This window comes from Cricetulus griseus, chromosome X (genome assembly GCF_003668045.3).
Source record: "Cricetulus griseus strain 17A/GY chromosome X, alternate assembly CriGri-PICRH-1.0, whole genome shotgun sequence".
In the NCBI taxonomy this organism is placed as follows: domain Eukaryota; kingdom Metazoa; phylum Chordata; class Mammalia; order Rodentia; family Cricetidae; genus Cricetulus; species Cricetulus griseus.
Window position 1 is genome coordinate 105056114 of NC_048604.1, and position 23262 is coordinate 105079375.

General features: G+C 42.4%; 1 protein-coding gene across 2 annotated transcripts in view; it reads right to left on the minus strand.

Moving 5' to 3' along the window:
- Positions 1–22971, minus strand: part of Clcn4 (chloride voltage-gated channel 4) — a 68382-nt gene extending 45411 nt beyond the window's left edge. For both annotated transcript variants that reach the window (XM_027431842.2, XM_027431841.2), the window contains exons 1-2: positions 22623–22971; positions 21231–21496 (exon numbers count right to left, since the gene is read on the minus strand). Coding sequence is in view for 1 of the 2 variants with exons in the window: in XM_027431841.2 (XP_027287642.1) it covers positions 21231–21244 (14 nt within the window). In the remaining variant the exon portion in view is untranslated. The remainder of the gene's footprint in view (positions 1–21230; positions 21497–22622) is intronic.
- Between the last annotated feature and the right edge of the window lie 291 nt (positions 22972–23262).

Below are 23262 nucleotides of genomic sequence, written 5' to 3' on the forward strand. Positions count from 1 at the left end.
ACAATTAATCACCGAAACTCTAGTCCATCCTTTCTTTGAATTAATACACCAGAATCTGGGTGTACAACAAAGTTCCTCAGCCATTTTCAGTTGACCAATTCCCTTCTGGCTGATAGGTGCCACATCAGTGGAAAAACTAAATTTGAAGGCACTTGTGCTCTTCCACAGCCTTTAAGCTCTGGGCCAGTTTCCTCACATCCCTTAGGTAGAGAAGCAAGACTTCCCCTTATGGACTTGTGAGAATAAGGCAAGACAACATTATTGAGAAGGCACTCAAACAATTCAATAGGACTACATTTTTTTTTTACTTTAAAACTCCATATGATGTACTTCACCCCTTTTGAGAAGAACTTCTGTGAGATTAAATAGTCCACTGATCTCTTCACTCTGAAAGGCACAGTTTAGAAAGACCCAAACAATGTACCAAATCTTCAAGTCCCTGACTGATTTTGCCTCCACCCACTGTGACATGATGGGAAAAGACCTCCTGACTTCTGTGGGCTTTAGTCTTCGCATCCATAAAATGAAAGTTGTGATGGTCCTTTCAGATCTCCAATTCAATGACTGTGGGTATTTTTGTTTTTAAGATTTATTTATTATTTATACAGTGTTCTGCCTGCATGTATGCCTGCATTCCAGAAGAAGGCACCAGATCTCATTCTAGGTGGTTGTGGGCCACCATGTGGCTTCTGGGAATTGCAGCCAGTGCTCTTAACCACTGAACCATCTATCCCCTGACTCTGAAGTTTTCAAACTGAGCTCAGTGGCATGAACACACACTAATGGTTAGAAGAGGTTTAAAAGTTGCTCTTTCTCTGAGTATTGAGTCAGTCTTCAGGACACTCTAGTCTATGTTCATCTTTCTGGGACAAAGCAGAATCTGTACTTAAGGATTCAGAATTCACCTCTGGAAACATCATGGAAGCTCAAACTCAAGGAAGTAGTGATACTAGAAGTGGTATCAGTGCCAGGCAGGTAAACAACCCCAGGTTCTTCTCTCCACACATTTGAACACTTCCATTTCCAGAAGCCAGGAAGTGAAGACTGGACAGGTCTCAATAAGTTGGTAAGGCTGGTGCTCATGGGTAACCTCTGAAGTTTCTAGGTCTGTTTTTGACCTTTAGGATCTAAGGCCAGCCGAGGGCCACCGTGACCAAGAAACACACCATTTGCTTGCCCAAAGAAAGCAAGAAAACTAGGACTAGGCCAGGCTATGGTTGCACAGAGGCAGACGGATCTATGTGAGTTCAAGACCAGCCTGGTCTACAAGAGCTAGTTCCAGGACAGCCTCCAAAGCCACAGAGAAACCCTGTCTCTAAAAAAAAAAAAAAAAAAAAAACTAGGGTTGGTATCTTGAATTACTGCTATGGTCTACCATGAATGGCAGGGAGGCAGGTGTGGGGGGATGAGGGTTGGGAGCAGCTCTACCCCAAAAGGATTGGGTAAGGGAGGTAAAAGGAACTCTTGACCTCTGAGTAGGAGCCCAAGAAAGGAGCTCAAAGAGCACAACTTTGGGTTGGGCAGACCTTTTTCTTCAGCTCCAAACAGCTAGGTTTAGTATACTATCTCTGTCCTCTTTCCTTCTGATTCTACTATGAGGGGCTTAGTAGAAAGATTGTCTCAGTAAAGTGCTTCCCACACAAGCATGAGGACCTGAGTTAGATCCACAGAATCCATGCAAAAAGCAGGATGGATAACACACACTTGTGATCCCAGTGCTGGGGAAGCAGGAACTAGTTGTATCACTGTTATCATAACCATAAAATAATATGAGCTATATAGGCTATTAACAGTTGATCTCAAACCATGATGGTTTACATAAGAATAAGTGTCTCATTTTTGTCACAGTTAACACTGGGATTTGACCACAAAAAAAGACAGTTCTCACTAGAGATTGCTCAGGAGGCTACAGTCAGAAGGACCTGAAATCATTTGAAGGCTTGCTCACTACCATCTGTGCCTCGCTTGGGAGAGTCAACAAATGAGGACTAGAATAGCTGAGGCTCCACATGGCACCACCATGTGGCCTATCTGATATGGCTGCGCATTGGGTAGCAAACCTTCTTACTTGGAGGCCCTAGGCTCCAAGGTGACTGTCCTGAGATAGATTATGCAGAAGCTGTGTCATTTTACCTCATTTAGCCTCAGAAGTCAGGCAGTGGCCCTCTTACCACATACTGCCCATTGTGGCTGTTGCAAAAGCACACTGTAGGTCACATGAAAATAAAATAAATCAGAATCCTGATGGGGGAGTTCTGAGTCTCTAGAAAACACCCAGAATCCAGAAACAGTGTTGTGACTATTTTTAAAAAATAGAACTGATCATTCACCTTACAAAAAGTTTTCACAAATGCAGAAAAATATCTAGAAGAAAATATTAATTACTTGTGATCATCTTAGGCTGTAAGTCACTTTAACATGTTGTTATAATTTTCCACATTTTAAAACAAATGGCTGGCTGACACCATAGTTCAATGGCAGAGCATTTACTAACATGCTACTTCAAACATAAAGTATTACTTTGTTTTTGAGATAGGATCTCATCAAGCCAGCCTCCAACTTGCTACATAGCTGAAGATACCCTTGAACATTTGTCGCGGGGTGGGGGGGAGGGTGAGACAGTGTTTCTCTGTATAGCTTGCTGGCTGTCCTGGAACTCTCTCTGTAGACCAAGCAAGCTTTGAACTTACAGAGATCCATCTATCCACCTGCCTCTGCCTCCATAATGCTGACATTAAAGGTGTGTACCATCACACCTGAACTTTTTGATCCCTTGCTCCCATCTCTCCAGCACTGCAGATACAGGTGTGCAGTATCACTCCCAGTTTATATGGTGCTAGGGATGGAACCCAGGCTTGGTGCTGGCTAAACAAGCATTTTACCAACTGAGTTCCATGCCTACCCCAAGCTAATTCTTTAACACATGTTTTGTGCTGTGCTTTGAGTTTTTGTCCTGAAAGGTAGCACTCTTAACACCCTGCAGCAGTTCTGTCTGAGTTCCAACTCAGCTAGGTCACTCCCTGGTGGTATGACTGCAGGTCAGTTGATGAGCCTTACCTGGCCTCTGTCCCCAGTTTCTGAAACTGAGATTGTAGCAGCACTTGTCTCCAGGTATCATTACAATGACTGCATGGAGTGTCTAGCTGACAAATAGCACAACCCAACCCCAGGCTCCATTTCAGCTTGAGGAGACTGGGGTGATGCAATGGTGCCGCTTCGGGAGGCAGGTTTTAATAGACTTAGCTGTCTCAAACTCACTTTGTAGACCAGGCTGGCCTCGAATTCAGAATTCCAGCTGCCTGTCTCTGCCTTCTGAGTGCTGGGATTAAAGGCATGCATCACCATGCATAGCTCCAATGGTGTTTTTTTAAGGGTCCCCTATGATTGCCTTTACCAAGGATAAGTGAAGTAGGTCACTAAAATAGGAATCGATGGCAGAAATTTTAATTTTTTTCTAAAAATACCATTAAATTATTTGCATTTATTAGAGACTAATGTCCTTCAAATCTGAGTTTCCTCTATTCAAAATGGACAAACCACTGAGATACTTGCACAAATCCCCAATATAGCTATGTGACCTCCATTGACTTGCCAAAACATGTGACACAGAGACTGAAAGTTAACGCCTAGTCCTTTCACTCTCTCAGGGACAAGCAAACATTTATTCATTAATCAAAATGATTTGTCTGTGCCACAGCTAATGTTTAGGCCCTTAGGACTTCCCAGATTTTCAGAACTATCTTCCACTGCCGTTTGTATTTGACTAGTTAGTATCTGACAGAGAAGAAAATCCTAAACTATGTATTCATTGGTGCCAGCAAAATTCAAACAGAGATAATCAGAGTGATTGTCTCAAACTCTCAAAAGTAACCACCATTGTCCTTATCATCTAGAAGTGAGGACAAAGCAGTATGACACAAAAGATACTGATAACTATTTATATAAAAATACCTACAACTGGGTGTAACAGTATATGCCTGTAATCTTAGGACTGAGAGGCTATGGCAGAAGGACTGCTGCAAGGCCTTCCTGGTCTATATAGCAAGTTCCAGGATAACCAGAACTATAGAGTGAGACCTGTCTTAAAAGAACTGGGAGGGAGGGAGAGAGGAAAGGAGGAAGGGAGAAAGATTAAAGAAAAGAAAGTAAAAAAGAAAAGAGAAAGGATACATACAGGTAAGCAATGGGTCCTTGTAGCAACCTGCAAGAAGCTAACAGTCCTCACTTAGGAATGGCAATGCATAGCAGTAGTCAACTGCAAGAGTCTCACTGCTCTCCCTTCAGACTAAAGGAAATCAGAGGCCAGGGAAGTGGGAACCAAACTAGATATAATCACAGGGAAAACAAAGGAAACAAGTTAGTTTTGCTATGACCTTTTAATTTGCCTTGCTTTTCTGAGAACTAAAATTTTAGTGGTCCCTTTTAACTGAATTCTAGTTGCTGCTTTGTACTACTCAATCAGCCTGCACCCAAGGGAGGAATCTGGATAACCTGGTGGAAGAGCCAATCCCTTGAGCTATCTGTGTTGATGAGGGGGTTGTCGCCTTAAGACTTCTGCATTATGACATATATAAATGCACAAGGGGCTATAGAGTAATAATCTGTTTTAAGCATAGTTTATACATAATTCATCTACTATAAAATTCCAATTTATACTTGGGTACATTCCCAGACACCAACACTATCCAATCTCCCCTAAATGTAACCTCATAACCATTAGCAATCATTCCCTCTTCAGGCCTCCAGCAACCCCTGATCTATTTGCTGTCTATGAATTTGCCTGTTCTGTAATATTTCACCTAAATGGAATCATCTGATATGTTTCCTTTTGTGGCTAGCTCCTTTTACTTAGCACAACACCTTCAAGATCCATCTACAGAAGATCATGTATTAGCACTTCATTCCTTTTTATTGCTAAATGATAGCTGTGGCACAGTATCACATTTGGTTTCTATATAATCTCTTGACAAAATTATTTGGGTGGTTTTGGCTTTGGGGCTGTTATGAATAATGCTATTTTAAATTTGGTGTAAATTCTGTATTTGTGTTATCATGGTTCTTGCATACATCTTAAGAATAAAGATGCTAGGGCAAAAGGGAACTCTGTATTTAATCTTCTGAGGAGTTGCCAGACTGAAGTCTCTCTCTACCTTTGTTTTCTTTTTTTCTTTGCTTTCCAGTTCTTACCAGATCTTGGGTCTGGTGCATACTAAGCAAGTGCTCTACCACTAACCTACCCCCCACGTCTTAAAATTGCTTCCTTTTGAAGTAAATATCTATCTACAAAAATACAAAATCAGAGCTGTGAAGATGGCTTAGTCAGTAACGTGCTTGCTGTGCAACTGTTAGGACCTGAATTCAATGCCCAGCACCATGTCAAGAAAGAAAAAAGCAGAATGCAGCAATATACCTGCAATCCCAGCACTGGGGAGGCAAACACGGGAGGATCCCTGGGATTTACTGTCCAGCCAGTCTATCTGAATTTGTAAGCTCAAGGCACTGTGAGAGACCCTGTCTCAAAAACTAATTTGGATGTACTTAGGCCCTAAAAGCTTCCCATTGCAACCCCTAGTCATTAACCACTGCTATGATAAGCCTACACCACACATTACCACTTATCTCTGAACTTTTTAATAAATCTTTTGTTTACAGTTTTGTGTATTCTAAATTATGTTGTAAGGTCTATATAAATTGTTGAACATAATTACTGTGTGTTCAACCTCTGCACCTTGTAACTGGGGAGGGGGTAATGTTTTCTTTCTAGGTTCAGAATGTAAATGCTTGATACTTTTTGAGCCATGTGGTTGACATTATGTTTATTTGCCTCTATGCTCTCATTCAAAATTGGTGCTATAAGGCCTTGGTCCTGCCTCAAAGTGATGTGCCAGACTTCATTGACTCCCCATGGGAAGCCTTACTCTCTCTCAGGTGTGGATGGTGGGTAGAGTGGGGGAAATTGGGGAGAGCAGGAGAAGGGGAGGGAGTGGGAACTGGAATTGGTATGTAAAATGAGAAACGACTGTTTTAAAATAAAAAAAAAGATGAAAAAAGGCAGTGAAAAACCAGACAGACATTCACAGCTGCAGCTCTGGTTCAATAAAATTATTTCTGGGCACTGAAATTCAAATTTCATATAATCTTCATGTGTTACAAAATATTTAGGGGTGTCAACAATATTGAAATGTAAAAATAATTTGACTTCAACAATATAAAAATAAAAATCATTTTTAGCTCAGAAGTCACACAAAAGCAGATAGCAAGCTGGGTTTGGCCCATGAGACAACTTAATTTACCAGATCCTACTGTTATTTGACAGTAGAACTAAGTTCCAATGTATTGCTCCATTCCACTATGAACAGGTATTTGTTGTGACCCACTGGAACTAGTTCAAGGTGAAACAGCTACAGTCGTGCCTCATAGGGTTATTTAAGGGACAGAATGAGGTCCCAGAAATACCAAAAGAGAACATTACTGACAATAGAGAACATTTCAACCTTGACACTTTGAGATGATAAAAAGCAGTTCCTAACACACACACACACACACACACACACACACACACACACACACACACACACACACACACCCTACCCACACACGCTCTAAGGTTTCGTTCTATGAGATCCCCCAACCAGAAAGATTTCCCCCAACTAATTAATTCTTCCAGTTACCTGTTACCTAGGTTCATGAATAAAATATAATGGCTGCATTTCTCTAATAAAGTATTCAAGGACAGTATTAGAGGTGACCTCTAATGAACAGCTTGGGACTCAATAGGAATTCTAGAAGTGCACAACTAGAGGAGGAGACCTTGAGAATATCATGTTCAGAGACGGGCTTAGGTCTGGTGGCATCTAAAAATAAACGCCCTTCCCCCACAGGAAAAAACCCTTCATTTTTTACAGATTTTCTAGCCAATTCCAATGACTAATCCACAAACAGCCTTTAAAAGGTCTTTTTCTTGTAATCTACATGGGTTACATAAGGTACTCAACTCAGGAATTGGTAAAGCCTCTGGGCACACACATAGTGTCATCACATATGGCCACTAGAGGGAGCCTCTCAGGATCTGCTGGTTCAGCACCAAGAGGTCCAGCAACCAATTAATGCCCCTTTTCAAAGAAGGAGTCCACCTTTCCCCATCTTCTTTAACTTAGAACTCAATCCAGCCTCTTTGGAGGTTCTCTGATGGGCCTGTAGAATGCCCGAAGTCCCAAACTGAAGAGTCCATGATACTGAGTACTAAGGAACAGACACTGGTGTAATTGCCTCTAAAACGCATGGCAGTTTCTCTGTCCCCTTTAGTAGCTTCTCTTCTAATCTGCTTTGACTCAAGCACATCCCTAAACATGCTTGCAATAGATGACTTTTAAACAGAGAATGGTGAGCCAAAAATCCAGACACATCAGAATCACATTATGTGATTCTATTTGTGGAATATTCAGAAACCAGCAGAAGTAGGCTATGATTCACAGGGATGAACAATCCAGTGGTAACTCTCCGAAGAAAAGCAAAGACACAGACAATAAAAATCACAAGACTGGTTTAGGAGGTGATAGATGACGGCAACATGTTGTGTCCTGAGCAGGGTGGCAGGGGTTTCAGGGAACTGATCTTAGACTCAGCAGTCAGATACAGGAGCATCATCAGCCTAGCTTTGAATAGCCAGGCCACTTTCTCATTCTCCACTTTGTTCTCTGATGAAAGGAGCTCATCCTGAATAATGATGCCCCAGGTTGCATTTCCTCAGAGCTCGAGTCTCTGCATTCAACATAACAAAATGTTTAAACACTGCCATCCATTACAAAGTCATCTCTAGCTTCACATTGCCCAACAGAGAACTGTGCTCCTTTTTTATTTACTTCGTTTGTTTTCTGTTATTTCAAACCTCAGACTGCCTAAAACTCACAGCAACCCTAGTGTTTCAGTCTCTTGAATGTAGATATTACAGAAATGCACCACCATTAAGCACTTAATATTCCTAATCTGCCTGAGTGGATGAAGGCAAAAATTAATTTGCCATGCAATTTTTAAGGCAGTATCAAATATTGTTCTAGCTATCTGCTTATACTGCTCAGAATTGAAAGATTTCAATGGAAGTTTAAAGACAGTGAAGAGCCAACTATGATCATGCATGTATATAATCCCAGAAGTCTATAATACTAGGACCCAGGAGATGGCCCTAGTTTGCTTTCTTGTGCTGTGATAAAAAAAAATCACAACAAAAACAAGTTGAGGATAAAGGGTTTATTTTATCCTACATTTTCCAGTTCAACAATAGGAGAAGGCCAGGCAGAAAGCTAAACAGGACAAAAACCTGGAGGCAAGAACTGAAGCAGAAGCCATGGAGGGGTGCAGCTTAGTAGGTTGCCCCCTTATGGCTTGCTCAGCCTGCTCTCTTACACCACTCAGAAACAGGTGTCCAGGGATGGATGACACTGCCGAAAATGAGCTCACTTCTCCAACAATCAGTAATCAAGAAAATGCCCCCATAGACTTGTCTACAGGCCAATCAGGTGGACCAAATTTCCTCTTCACATGTGACCCTGGTTTGTGTCAAGTTGACAAAAGAAACTAACCAGAACAGGGAGAGAGAGGAGAGTCAGGATTTCTATGTCATCCCACACTATATAGCAGGTTTTAGCTTCCTCTAGGATATATGAGACTCGATCTCAAGGAAAAAAATGAAAAAAAGAAACATAACTGTGACCAGGATTTTATTTTCTGCCCATATGTGTTCTGTCTGTCTCACTATTTCTGTCTCTCTGTTTCTGTCTCTGCCACCTCTCTCTCTCTCTCTCTGTCTCTCTGTCTCTCTGTCTCTCTCTCTCTCTCTCACACACACACACTGTCTCTCTGTCTCTCTCTGTCTCTCTCTGTCTCTCTCTGTCTCTCTCTGTCTCTGTCTCTCTCTCTCACATACACACACACTGTCTCTCTGTCTCTCTCTGTCTCTCTCTGTCTCTCTGTCTCTCTCTGTCTCTCTCTGTCTCTCTCTCTGTCTCTCTCTCTCTCTCTCTCTCTCTCTCTCTCTCTCACACACACACACACACACACACACCAGATGCAGAGCTAGGAACATGAGGCTCTCCCCACACCTCCATCCTCAACTTTTACTAGGCACTACTGCCACATTCCAAAGATATTATAGACAAGTCGGGACCTTAACCAATTTTGCCAATGGTTGCAATACTGCTATGTGACCACACACATGTTAACTGCCTTGTACACGTGGTTCTGTTGTCCTTACCCAATTTCTAGAATAACAACTGTATCTGATGTACCTCATCCATACCACTCAAAACCTTGTAGTAAGCTCCAACTGATTTCCAGTAGCATCTCCATATCTGACTTCGTCGTGGAAGCCAGGGATGGTGGTTCTGTTCATGTGACATGTTTGAAATGCATTACTGAGAGCCAGTGTTTAACACTGACACTCAGAGCTGATGTAGAAATACCCCTACTCCCTTGCCCCCCCAAAGGGATAATTTAAGTAGCAACCACAATCTGGCAGCTCTTTAAACCAACCCTGAGACCAACCCCTAATGTTCCCAAGCAAATAGTGAAGGTATGTGAGAATTCAACATGGAAACTGGTTTTTAAATCCACTCAAGGGGCTAGAGAGTAGATTAGCATGTTTGGGACCTTAGATTTCGTCCACAGCACTGTGCAATTATTATATAAAGTATCTTGGGACATTTATCTGAAATAAATTTTGATATCATAACTAGAACACTAATTGCAGAAAACCTTACTCTGAATGAAACAAGAAGCTCAACGCATCTCAAAAAAAGCAAGTACCCAGGCACATCACAATCAAATTGCCAAAACTAGTGAAAACCAGGATCTTTTTCTATATATGTTTTACATTTTTGTTTCTATTTTATGTGTATGAATGGGTGTCTGACCTGAATGTATGTCTGTGTACCACATATGTCCAGTGCTCACAGAGATCAGAAGAAATCTTTGAGACTGTAGTTACAGGCAATTATGAGCTGCCATGTGGGTGCTGGGAATTGAACCTAGAACAGCAGCCAGTGTTCTTAACCACCGAGCATTCTCTGTTACCCGAAACCAGGGTCTCTTAAAAGCAAGGAGAGAGAAAAGATACTTAGATAATAAACTGCCATGAGGGAAGATAAAGTAAGTGCACAAAAGCCTTTACAGTTAAGCAACAGAGGGGCCTGCATGTGAGATATGAGGGAGGATCCACCTTAGAAGGTGGGTTCCCACACTGCCAGAGAAGCTAGGAAACAAGGAGGACCCTAAGGGAGACATACATGGTCCCCTGGAGAAGGGGAAAGGGTCAAGATCTCCTGAGCAAATTGAGAGCACAGGAAGAGGGGGAGGGAGCTAGGAGAATGGGAAAGGAAGAAGAGGAAGGATGCAGAGGTCATGAGGGAGCAGAAAGATTGAGTCAGGGGAAGAATAGATGAAAGGGTATGTGATAGGTAGGACTTTAGTAGGGGCTGGTAGGGGAGGACGGGAGGGAGAAGGGAACTGGGATTGTCATGTAAAACAATCTTGTTTCTAATTCAAATAAAAGACATCTGGAAAAAAAGAAGGTGGGTTCCTTAGCAATGGAAGCTTCTCCATTCACCTTGCTGCCTGTGTGAACACCCAGTCATTTCAAATTCATTTGAGCTAATGCCAACTTACTTTAAAAGTTACTGTTAGGATAAAGGCTGGAGAGATGGCTCAGAGGTTAAGAGCACTGGCCGCTCTTTTGGAGGTTCTGAGTTCAATTCCCAGCAACCATATGGTGACTCAAAACTATCTAGAATGAGATCTGATGCCCTCTTCTGGTGTGCAGGCAAACATACAGACAGAACACTGTAAACATAATAAATAAATAAATCTTAAAAGAAAAAGTTACCTGAGGATAAATTTTTTTTAAAAAAAATTTACTCTTGGGCTAGTGAAATGGCTCAATGGATAAAACACTCACCACCAAGCCTGATAACTTGATTTTGATCCCCAGTGGTCACATTGTAGGAGGAAAGAATCAACTCTCAACCAATGTCAACTCATGTCATTCATGTATGAGCATATATACACACATACACATGCAAATAGATGGATGGATGGATAGATAGATAGATAGATAGATAGATAGATATTTTTAAAGTTACAGTCAAGGCCTGGGATGTAGCTCAGTTCATAGAGTATTTGCCTAGTGTGCAAGAGGCCCTGAATTTGATCCCCACCAGGAGAAGTGACCCATGCTTTTAATCCCCTATGTGGGAGGTAGAGGCAGGAAGATCAGAAATTCAAGGTCATCCTTAGCAAAATGAGTTTGAGGCCAGCCTGGAATACATGAGACCCTGTCTGAAAATTAATTAACTAATTAAAATATTTTTAAATTAGCTTTGAAAAAAGGATACTGTCAAATGTACCCTATGGATAAAACTGCGTCAGTTAATGGATGATGGGACATGTGGTGGTACAGAAGACAAGGTCACTGGAATTCTAGAGGTCTCTGGAGATAGAGAAGGGGGAAAGTAGCTATTTCCTAGCTTGTGTTGAGTTCAATAGTAAGAGGCAAAAGAACACCAGTACCCAGACTGAAAGTACAGTACCCAGACAGTCTGGACTTCATTTGAGACCAGGGCTTTCTTTACAGGAAGGTGAGTTTAACCTCACTTGAAGCTACAAAACATCGGTACAAAGAAGGTTTGGGGCCAATGATCACCTAGCAACAAAAGGAAGGTTGGCAGAGAAAATGCTACCAGGTAGGTATGCCCTTCATAGGGCTGTTGGGATTTGGCTGACATGACAAGGCCATACAGAGACTTGCTCTGCAGATCCTCTAGAACCTGCTCTGGCTTTGGCTAAGGAGCCTGCAACACACATCCCAGGGTGGCCACTGAGGTCTGTACTAACGCTGACCTAGCAATTCTCCCAGGGCTCTGTGGCCTGGCTGTGTTTGCTTACTTCTCAGGTCTAAGTTCTGGTCGGGTTGATTTGGCTAAATGTGATACTTACTATTCCTCCTACAGAGGAAGCCTGGGAGGTGCTTGTCATCCCAAAAGTACTTTGTGGTCAGTATACAGGAGGGCCCACCGTAGTGAGCTATTTTTCCTCCCAGCTTATTCATACCTTTTACCAACCCTGCTTCCCCAAAGCATGTAAAATGTCTGAAACTTCATCCACCCCCTCAGCCACATCAGCCTTGTTCTCTTAGCTGTGGCCAGTAGGAAGACAAAGGAGGGACACATCAAAGTTGTGTTTGATGCCCTCTGCATATAACCTTAACAAAATTACTAGTCATTGGCAGCTATTTAACTTTTATTAATCTATAAGTGAGAATATCCCAGGGAGACAGAAAACAGATTGTGGAGAAAAACTTGCCAGAAAAAAAAGGTCAGCAAAAGGACAGTGTGAGGAATGCCAGGACAGGGAAGGACACAGGGCACAACTTCGCCCCAGCACTGTTTGGCACTGCTATGGTTGAAATCGATCCACCTCCAAATTTCTGTGTAGAAGTCCCAGCCATCAGTATTTCATAGAGGTGTCATATTTGGAGACAAGGTCATTACAGAAGTAATTAAGTTGAAATGGGGTCATTAGGATGGAGCACTAACCCAATACGATCAGTGCCCTTATAAGACATAATTTGGGCACAGAAACACACACAACCATAAGAGGACAAGACAGGGAAAGTCTTTTATCTCACAGCACTCAGAAAGAAACAACCCCATCCACAACTTAATCTCAGACTATGAGGGAATTTGTTGTTATCTGAACTATCTGGCATATGATCTTCTGTTACAGAAGCCCAAACAAAGAATATATAACCAGGTTTTATGTGGATGCTTCTGCATTTGCCCACCTGAAAGGTGAGAGGATAAACCAAGTGTCTTTGGTAAACTGCTCCCATATGGTTTAGGAAAAACCATTCAATGTAACCAGGGAGCATCTGGGTCCTAAAATGATCATGGCTTTTGCAGAGTGACGAAAGGTCTTGGGGCCTAGGCTTTATGCAACTTGCTTCTCACGGTATGTGAGTTATGTTCTTCTCTGCCTCCAGTTTACCTATCTGAACAGGGGCCAGGGTAAAAGTTCTTGATTCACAGAGTGCTGGGAGCCCTATGAGTTTAATGTGTATAAAGTGCTAGGTAGAGCACTGTGAGCCATATACTCATTATTGTTGTTATTATTATTTTGAGCCTTTTCTTTTTGTTGTTACTGGAAAGTGTCTGTGGGGAAATTCTAAATTGCTGGCTCTTGGCAACAGCAACACAGAGACCTCACAGCCCCATCCCCCACTTGGGTGAGGGTGGAGAACACTGAGTTGATTGTGTCACTAGAGGCCATATGAGGTTGGCCTGGTCTCCTTTCCAACACACAGGCTAGGTTTCAAAACAGGGCAAATAGCTGTGTGGGCCTGGGGCTGTAGGAAGCCTGCCATGCCACACAGCAGCCTGCTCAGTCCTGTGTAAGGCAGACTTGGGTAGCAGGGTACACAGAGTACCCGTGGGCAGGGAAGGAGAAGGAAGCAATAGGAAGAGATCATCTCTGACCTCTGTGTGTTACAGGTGTGTAATGTGTTAACCCTTTAAAACAGGCCCGGTTTAATTCTCCTATGTCTCTATGCATTCCTTTGTTTCCAGCCTCCCTCTGCTTGAAACTGTCTCCTCTTTGGTCCTGTGGCTTTCAGCCACTAAGTGGCTATTAGGGAGCTCTTGTCACTGTCACCAGCCTGGTGTGTGGAGGACCTGCTGCAGAGATGATTGCCCCCTCACTGTTCCAAAGTTGTCTACAATTTTTACACCCAGGGGACACTTGGTAATGACTGAAAATGTTTTAGAGTGTCCCAACTAGAGGAGTTGCTACGTAGATGCAGGTGAGGGGAACTGTTAAACATCCTACACTACCACCATCATAAAGAACCTTGCAGCCCCAACAGGGTGAGATTGTGTATGACTATAATACCAGTATTTGGAAGACTGAGGCTGGAACAGCAGAAATTCGAAGCCAGTCTGGGCTACAAGTTTGAGAGCCTGTCTCAAAAACAAACAAACAAACAAACAAACAAACAAAAAATCCACAACCACACAGCCTCAACTATATATAGTATCAAGTTGAGAAACTCTGGCCTTAACACACAACAGAGATGCAAGGATGGATTAATGTTATTAAGAGATTAGAAGGATGGCTTGGTGAGTAAAAGCACATGCCATCCATGTAAATGTGAGGACCTCAACTGGAATTCCCAAACACACCTAAATTCCAGATACATAGCATGAATATCTGTAATGCATGCATCTATAATCCCAGCACTCCTATAAGAATATTGGAGATGGAGACAGGAAAATCCCCAGAATCTTGTGGGCCAGCTAGCCAGGTGTGTGCAATAGAAAAACAACAAAGACTCTGTGTCACAGGGTGGAAGGTGAATCTCCACACCAAAGGTTGCCCTCTGACCTCTATACATACACCCACATTCACACACATGAATATACTTTTGTGTGTGCGGTGCATGCATACATGGGTGTGCATGCACACACACTCAAAATAAAAATAAACTACAACGTTGTCAAGATGCTCACTGAGGCGGGAAGAGGGCATTGGATCTCTTACAAATGATGAAGTTACAGGTAGTTGTGAGTTGCCTAGTTTGGGTGGGGGGAGGCAACCATGGGTCCTCTGGAAGAGCATTACTAGTTCTTAATCATTAAGCCATCTCTGCAGCCAACTGTGCCACATTTTTGTTGGTGTTTTAAGGCAATATCAAATTATACAGCTTAAACTGGCCTGAAACTCATTATGTAGCCTAACATAGCATCAAACTGTCACTCCCCCTGCCACAGCCTCCAAAATGCACCACCACCCGCAGCATGCAACTGGTTTGCATTGAACTACCATTTAAGGGGCACCTTCTCCAAGCTCACAGCACTAAAGAAGACAGACATGGTGCCTACCATCACAGTGTGGAAAAATAATAAAGTCACCTCATACACAGCTCTATCAAAACAGGCTGCTTGGTCCTGGACAAGTCATTCAGCTTCTCTAGACATATACTCCTCAGATGTAAATTACAGATTTTGTTTTGATTTTGAAGTTTACTTCCAACATCTAAACACTGTAAGTTTCATCTCAGGGAATTGCTTCCTCTAGTCTAATAATACCATTATCATTGATTAGAAACGAGTGCCTATCAGTCATCGTTGGTGTGGTAAATTCCTGTACTGACCATGAGCTGGAATGCACTGTTCATGTGCAGATGCAAATTAATCCTCTAACTGTCGCTAGAGAAATGGAGCTGGCAGGTACTCAGGTGCTCGAAATTTATCTTTATTGTGTTTTCTTTTGAGACAAGGTCTCACTCCGGAACTCTTTTCATGTTGGCCTCAAACTCTTCACAATCCTCTGCATCAACCTCCTTAGTGCTGGATTATAGGAATAAGGCACCATACCCAGCTTTGCTTCTTATGATACTATTTACAAGAAAATTAAAAGAATCACTGCTATAACAGGGATGCACTTCTAAGGAATGTAGAACAAAGGAGCTAGATGTGAAAGTGTAGTTTGTGGTTTTAGCTATGTGAAATTCAAGAGTAGGCAAACCTGTGCTAATAAGAATCAAAATGGCAGTGGCCACTCCAGCGAATGGAGTAAGATAGTGTACTTGGAAGAGCTAGTAATATTCAATGCATAGACAAACCAAAACTAATGGAAGTAATCTCCTTGAATCTGAATTTGTGTATATTGATCTGTTTAATTTTTAATTTATTTATTGTATGTGTTTTTGCCTGCATATATGTATGTGTACCACATGTGATCCTGCTGCTCATAGAGGTCAAAAGAGTGTGAGATCCCTTGGAACTGGAGTTACAGGCAGTTTTGTTTTCTTTTTTTAGAAGAGATATACTGTAGTTTTATTTTTTCAACTTTTTTTAATTTGAATTAGAAACAGGATTGTTTTACATGACAATCCCAGTTCCCTTCTCCCTCATGTTCTCCCCTACCACCCCCCCCAACTAAAACCCTGTCTGTCACATATCCTTTCTGCTCCCCCTGGATGGTGAGGCCTTCCATAGGGTGTCATCAGAGTCTATTTACAGGCAGTTTTAACTGGCATGTGGATACTGTGTGCAAGAGCAACAAGTAATCTTAACTACTGATTCATATCTCCAGCTCCAAGTTTGTGCATACTATATGTCAAGAAAGGGGAGAAAAGAGGCAAGTGATGACGTATTATGTAGATGGGTGTGTCTGCACAAGCATTTTCTGAAATAGTGTATACCTAGGTTGTCTATGGGTGGTTGCTTTTGGAAAGGGAATAAGGGGACAAGAATGTAAGGGAAGTAAATGGTCTTTGTGTAACCATAGGGACAAGAATGTAAGGGAACTGAATGGTCTTTGTGTAACCTTGGAATTGTCACCATGTCCATACATTTCTACTTTATAAAAAATAAGGTATTATTTTTTCATTAATATGTAATTAATGTCATAATCTATAAAAGAATCCCACCCCTGCATATGAGAAAGAAAATGTCTGTTGGGCTGCTTCTGAAAACATAGTTAAGCAAAAGACTAATAATGAGACTTTATCATGTCCCACAAAACCACTGGATGAGCAGGGAGGGGCCATGCTACAAGGCACTGAAAGTAACAGTTATGAGAATAATTTTTCTGTCTTCTACTTAAACACATATTAAAGAGATCTCAAAAAAGCACTAAAAAAACCAAAAAGCAAATTGCTTTTGTCATGGCATTTTATCTCAAAGCACTTCAACAATCATCTCCAAAATGTAAGACCCCTGTCTATAAACATATGTATGAACTCCATTGCTATGTAACAAATTACCCAAAACACAGTAGTAGGAATTAAGCATGTCTTATCTTACTGTGTGCCCTAGTTTCCTTTCCTGTTGCTGTGATACAATACCCTGACAAAAGCAACTACAAGCGAGAAGGGGTTTATCTGGCATACAATTCCAGATTACAGTACATCACTGCAGAGAAGCCAAAGCAATAGGAACTCAAAGCATCTAAGTACATCAACAGTCAAGGGCAGGGAGAGAATAAATGCATGGATATTTATTGCTCAGATAATTTTCCCTACTTTTTTACAATTCAGGAATCAAACTGTGGAAATGGTGCTGCCCACAGTGGGCTAGGTCTTCCCACATCAATTAATGCAATCAAAACAATCTCCCCACATGCCTACTGGACAACCAAATCTAGACAATTCCTCATTGAGACTCTTTACAGGTGATACTGATTGTGTCACAATAACAATTTAAACTATCAGTGTTTGGCACACAAATCTGGGTGTACCTGACCTAAGTGCCTAGGCCCCAGGCCTCTCAGAAGACTGCCACCACCTCGAGCCTCAGCTGGGGCTGAAAGATCTTGGCCCAAATGCACCCATGCCACAGTTGGTTCTGGTTCCCAACACAAGGTAGGAATGCTCACAACACAGCATTTCCCTACTGTGCTAGAGTGACTCAAGAAAGAGAACACATAACCAAGACTGAAGTTTTATACCCTAGTTTCAGAAGTGCCACATCTTTGTCCCAGCCATTTTATATCCATATGAGTCACTAGGTGTAGCCCAACTGTCAAGGGAGAGGATTATGCAAGATTGTACCCAGTAAGAGTCTCATTCATTTTACCAAATCATCACTAGTCTCCTTGGATCAGCTGATAGCCAGACACATAACTCTTCAAGTGTCCCCAGATATCTACTGCATGTTTGTTCAGGCTGGGATCCAATCAAGGGCCACACATTTTATAGGCGCTTAGGTCTCTTAGGTATCATTTGATGAAAAACACCATTGTGCCCTCATTCTAATTTGCTTTTATGACACTGAATTATGAAGAGGAAAGAACAGATAGCTCAGGGTGAGGGACAAGTCTTCTGAAGTAACAAGAGTTGGGATGGCTCACTCTGAATACCAGAAGAGCTACCTGGACTCAGGGGAAAGAAGCCTGAGCACAAAAGCCACCTGAGAAGTAGATACAACCAGCTGCTATCATCCTAGATTTCAGCAGGAGCTTGTTTCACTAAAAGCAAACTATTTCCTGAGGATGAGGCCAGGAGAGGAGGGGCAGACAGACATGAGCTCAAGACTAAAGAGTTGGAGGGGATACATCCCCAAGCCCCAGGCACAGGAGACAAGAAAATATGTTCACGTTCTTCAAACCCTTAGTAAACGTTTCCCAACTTGCAACAGCACCAGGACCACAGTTTAATGTATCTTGGGATGTTCCTATCTTACACTTCTTCTATCAGTCTTGTCCTTTCTAAAAGTGAAGAAGCAAGACCAGCAAGTACTAGTTGGCCCCATCTTACATATCTTGCACCTATTCTAAGATGAGAAGTGATGTGGCCAATTGTCCACCCTCATAAATGTCAAAGCCAGACTTTCAAGACACTTAGTCCTACCCTGAATGCATGGCTTCCCTGAGATACCTGCCAGATTGCTGGTTCAGCCAGCAGTCACATTTGGCCTCCTCATCACTGTGGGGACACTACTGCCATTCTTACTTCACCATACCTGGCCCCAGAACAAAGCATCTCACTCCATCCTTCAGATACATCCAGTGTAGCCTGTCATTCTCACCCTTGCAAAAGAGAACAATGGCATCTTCACTGGACATTTTTTCCCAGATTGAGACTTATTATATACACAGGCAGATGTGTCCCAGCAGATTTCAGCCCATGACTGGCTGATGAATGTTTCTTTGTCCCTAACACTCACTTTTGTGTCAGCCGAGCCCCTGGACTACAAATGTCATGCATGCAAGCCTCTTCTCTTCCCTCAGAAACTGTGAATGATAACCTTCAATAAAGAAGGCCTTTATAATTCATATACACCCAATATGACAATTTCAGACCAAGGGCTCCACAGCAAACAAATCATAAAAACAAATTCTGGAATGTAATTGATGGAAAAGCATTTAAAGGATTTCTATGGGCCATGGCTATGGCTCAGTGGTAGAGTGCTTGCCTTAACATGAAATGCACAACCCAGTACCAGGGTGGAAAAAAAGAATAAAGCTATCACCTAAATCAGTAACTCTCAACCAGGGTCAATGGAATCCTTAAGCAGATGGCAATGTCTGGTGACATTTTGGGTTGTCACAACAGAAGGAAGAGGTACATACTGACATCTATAGACAGAGGCCACAAACTAGGCTACAGTTTGTTTATCCTACAGTGGATCGGATACCCCTCACGGCCATCATAAAGTTAAGAAACAATAAACCAAATGACTTTGTTTCAAAATGAGAAAGCTGAGGTCTATCTGAAAATACAATAAGGACTATTCCAAGATTATACAGCTGCAAAACCAGAAGTAGACTCAAGGGTCTAATTCACCTGCCTCCATCACCTGCTTTGCTGTCAAGAGTTGGTTCAGTCCTGGCATCCAGTTGCAGAGAGGGAGGAGTGATGAGCAAAGGGGTCAAGACCAACCTGGTGAAACCCACAGAAACAGCTGACCTGAACAAGGGGTAGTTCATGGACTGATAGCTGGGAAACCAGCATAGGACCGATCCAGACCCCCTGAAGGTGGGTGTCAGGAGGCCTGGGCAATCTATGCGGCCTCTGGTAGTAGATCAGTATTTATCCCTAGTATACGAATGGACTTTGGGAGCCCATTCCACATAGAGGGATACTCTCTCAACCTAGATACATGGGGGAGGGCCTAGGCCCTGCTCCAAATGATATGACAGACTTTGAAGGTGCCCCATGGAAGGCCTCACCCTTCCTGTGGAGCAGAAAAGGGATAGGATAGGGAGTCGGTGGGGGTCAGGGGAGGAGGAAAGGAAGAGGGAACTGGGATTGACATGTAAAACAAGCTTGTTTCTAATTTAAATTTAAAAAAGAAAATAAAGAGTTGGTTCAGAAGAAAGAGTGGGGACCCGAGGGTGCTTTATTTTTGCTGTGAGAGATGGAATCCAGGGTCTCTCAATTATGAAGCACATGACCTAACACTGAGCTACAGCATTGGCTAATCTTAATGCTTGTAGCCAACCTAAACCAAAGGAAGAAAATCGAAATAAATAAATCACTGAATGAACAACACAACAACCTACCAAGATATCCCAAAGTCTGAACGAAACTCCATCTTTAATTAACAGTTTGAATAGCACTGTTTCACCAAAGTTGTTGGTGGATGAAATTTTTCAGAGGGTACGTTCCAGTGCAGTTAACTGATGCCTTGTCTTCTAGAGACATCAGGCTTTCAGAAAAGAATGTTAGGGAATGTTAATTCCCCTCCCCAGGGTGCCCACACATGTCCTGGCCACAGACCAGAAGAAAGAAATGTAAACAGGATTGGTGGGAAAGGAGGCATTAACCCGCCCCCCCCACACACACACACACACAACACATGCACATACAGGCTGTCATGCTGGGACTGAAGTCACCTGACCCCTCCATCTGCCGCTGAGTCATCAAGCCCCTTCCTTCAGTGAGCTAATTATGCATCAATGCAGTTAAGAAGAATGCTGGAAATTCTGAAGGTCTGGGTTATCTCCCACCCCCAGCTCTCGCTAAGTAACCATTTTCTTCTTAGAGATATAGCCATGTTTCACAGTGACCCATTATCTTTGCAAACTGTATTTTATTGAATGCTGTTATTTTTAAATCTACTAGAAACACCTGCCTGAAAAAAAAAAACATACGTTTAAATGCTGGAACCTTGCAAAATAATGCAAAGTGATTTAGACTGCACATCTGGCCTTGATATTGCAGCGAGAAGTTGCCATTCCCCACCAAGTTTTTGCTTTGAATGAAATTAGGCTCACTGCTGAGAAGCAACCTCTATGAGAAAAATTAATAAAGATATCTTTATTGAGCCAGCACGATGGCAGAAGGAAAATGGTTTATGGTTATCTTTTCAAAGCAGCTCTTACTCTTGGTCTCTGTCCTTAGAATCCATGTGTTATAGTCGGTACAATTTTTTCTCCCCTAATTGAAAGAGGCTCTTATCTTTCTGTCTGGCCCTTGCCCACTTTCTGCAGGTGAACACACCAAGCAAGACCCAACTCACGCATGGACCTGCACCAGGCCACTCCCCATCTGATGCTTGCAACAGCAAAAGGAGCAGGAGGAAGCAGCTGTGGGCAGCAAGCATTGCAGCAGCCAAAGGCCCCACTTTCGCTTTTAGGGGGCGCTGCTAGGGCAGCCGACCACCGACGTGGGCTCCGCCTGCAGCGTCTGCACTGTTGAGAGTGCCAGAAAGGGCATCCGGGCACCGCGAGCCCCTTACCTGCAGTGCCGCATCTTGCAGCGTGGCCGTCCACCTGGACAGCATCCTAGAGCATCCTTTCTTCAACACGTCTGCTGCGAGTGCTGTGACGTCATCGGGAGGCGGGCTCCACGCTGCCACGTGATGTCTTTGGAGTCCTGCGGCTTGGAGCAAGACAAGAGGCCGAGGGTGGGGTGGGAAGGATCTGGATGCTCCAAAGGTGGCAAGTAATGATCAGTCTGACCTCCTTTCAAGGTGTTTGTCTTGATGCATGCCTATTGCTTGGCCTTGTTGGGAAAGTTAGAGGAAACAGTACACAGGACCAATAGACATTATTACCAGTTGCAAGCGTATAATAGGATTTCAATTTAAAAAAAAAAGGTAGCAATAAGGAGATTATTGTGGAAAGGAACACAATCTGGTGTTCTACTTTATCAGATGCAATAGTGAAATATATTTTACAAAATTCAAAATGACACCTAAAATAGAACATGCTTGAACAGCACTGCATTTGAGGTTTACTGTTCCAAATTCAGTTCTTGATGGAGTGAATATTCTGCTAATTGCCCCGATGACTGATACTTTGAATTATTCTCAGTAGTTGCTTTACATTAATTTTATTTGCTAAAGGAAAATAAACAGTGGCACCACACATTAATACTACTTACTGTAGTGTTTGATTATTTAAAAATAAAACACTGAGAGACTACAGCTGTATGTGTCTGGGTTTATTTTTCTTAACTCCTGGGTAAGACATTTCATGTCTCGAGCACAAGTTTGTTGAAAACAACTCATTATTTTATGTTGGCTAATTTTTCTGACATTCTGAAGAAGTGAGTCATTTTACTATTATAATGTACATTGTCAACATTTTTTCATTCACAGTAAAACAGTCTCTCATTAAAGGCTTTAGAAGATTCCAGTTCATAAACCAGAACTAGCACATTTAGAACTTAAAGCAGTTCATGTACAAAATCTTTGTTGTTTGTCAAACCACATAAATGTTGTGGGGATGTAAGAGGGCAATGGTAGAAGCTATTTTCATCCACATTCCAGTTTCACAGGTGTTGCTTTAAGTTTAAATCACAATTATATCATTCCTTTTGATCACTCTCCTAAAAGACACCTTAAATGGATTGTTTTACAAGCAGGCATGAGTTATGTTGGTCGGCCACTTATTCCAACAGCTTTTATTTCCTTCTACATTTAACCCTGTCCCCTTTACCACCATTGCCTCCAGATTAACCACATTTCTGCTCACAAGGTCAAACTCTAATTTAGATTAAATACAGCCCTTGCCTCTGTCAGCAATCTACTATTTTCAAGATGATTTTTCTTTTAAATTGACAGCGGTGGTGTGGATTTCTAGATCACTGCTCTCAGGTTTGTTTCTCAGAGTGACAAACAACTTACCTTACAGCTGTGAGGTTCTTCATAACAAAGTCAAATTGCTTCTGCAGTTCCTAGCTCCTTTGGGTTGAGGGTCTGAAGCACAGGGAAACTGACAAGTTCATTTCCCTGCCAGAGGCAAATGTCGATTTCAGCTTCAGGCTCACAGAGGGCCCAGGAGGCAGTCTGGCAGTATCACGTGTTCAGCACAGCCACTCAGCCTAGCCCTGCCCTCCTGGCCACCTCTTGGCTCTGAAAGATACTTTGTAATGTGATCGGCCTTCTACCCTCGGTGGAAAGGTGTCTAGAGAGAACCCTATTTCTGCAACACAAGAAGCCCCACCTCCAGTGGCTGGTGCTCCGGGGTCGTAGTTTCCCGGGAAGGGGGCGGAGGGGTAGAGGGGTGGAGCATTGCATCGTATATAATTCACCCTGCTGCTGGCAGCCTTCCTTTGTGTTTGACTGCAATGACTAAATGCCTACATCTTCCTCATCCGGGGACAGATTTAAAAAAACAAAAAAACAAACAAACAAAAAAAAACAGGTTAGTTTCACCTTCTCATTTTCAAGATGATTGCTCAATTGAAAGTAAACACACACACACCATACATACAGGTACACTTCCTGCCTGTCTCTCTCTTACACACACATACACACTTTCTGT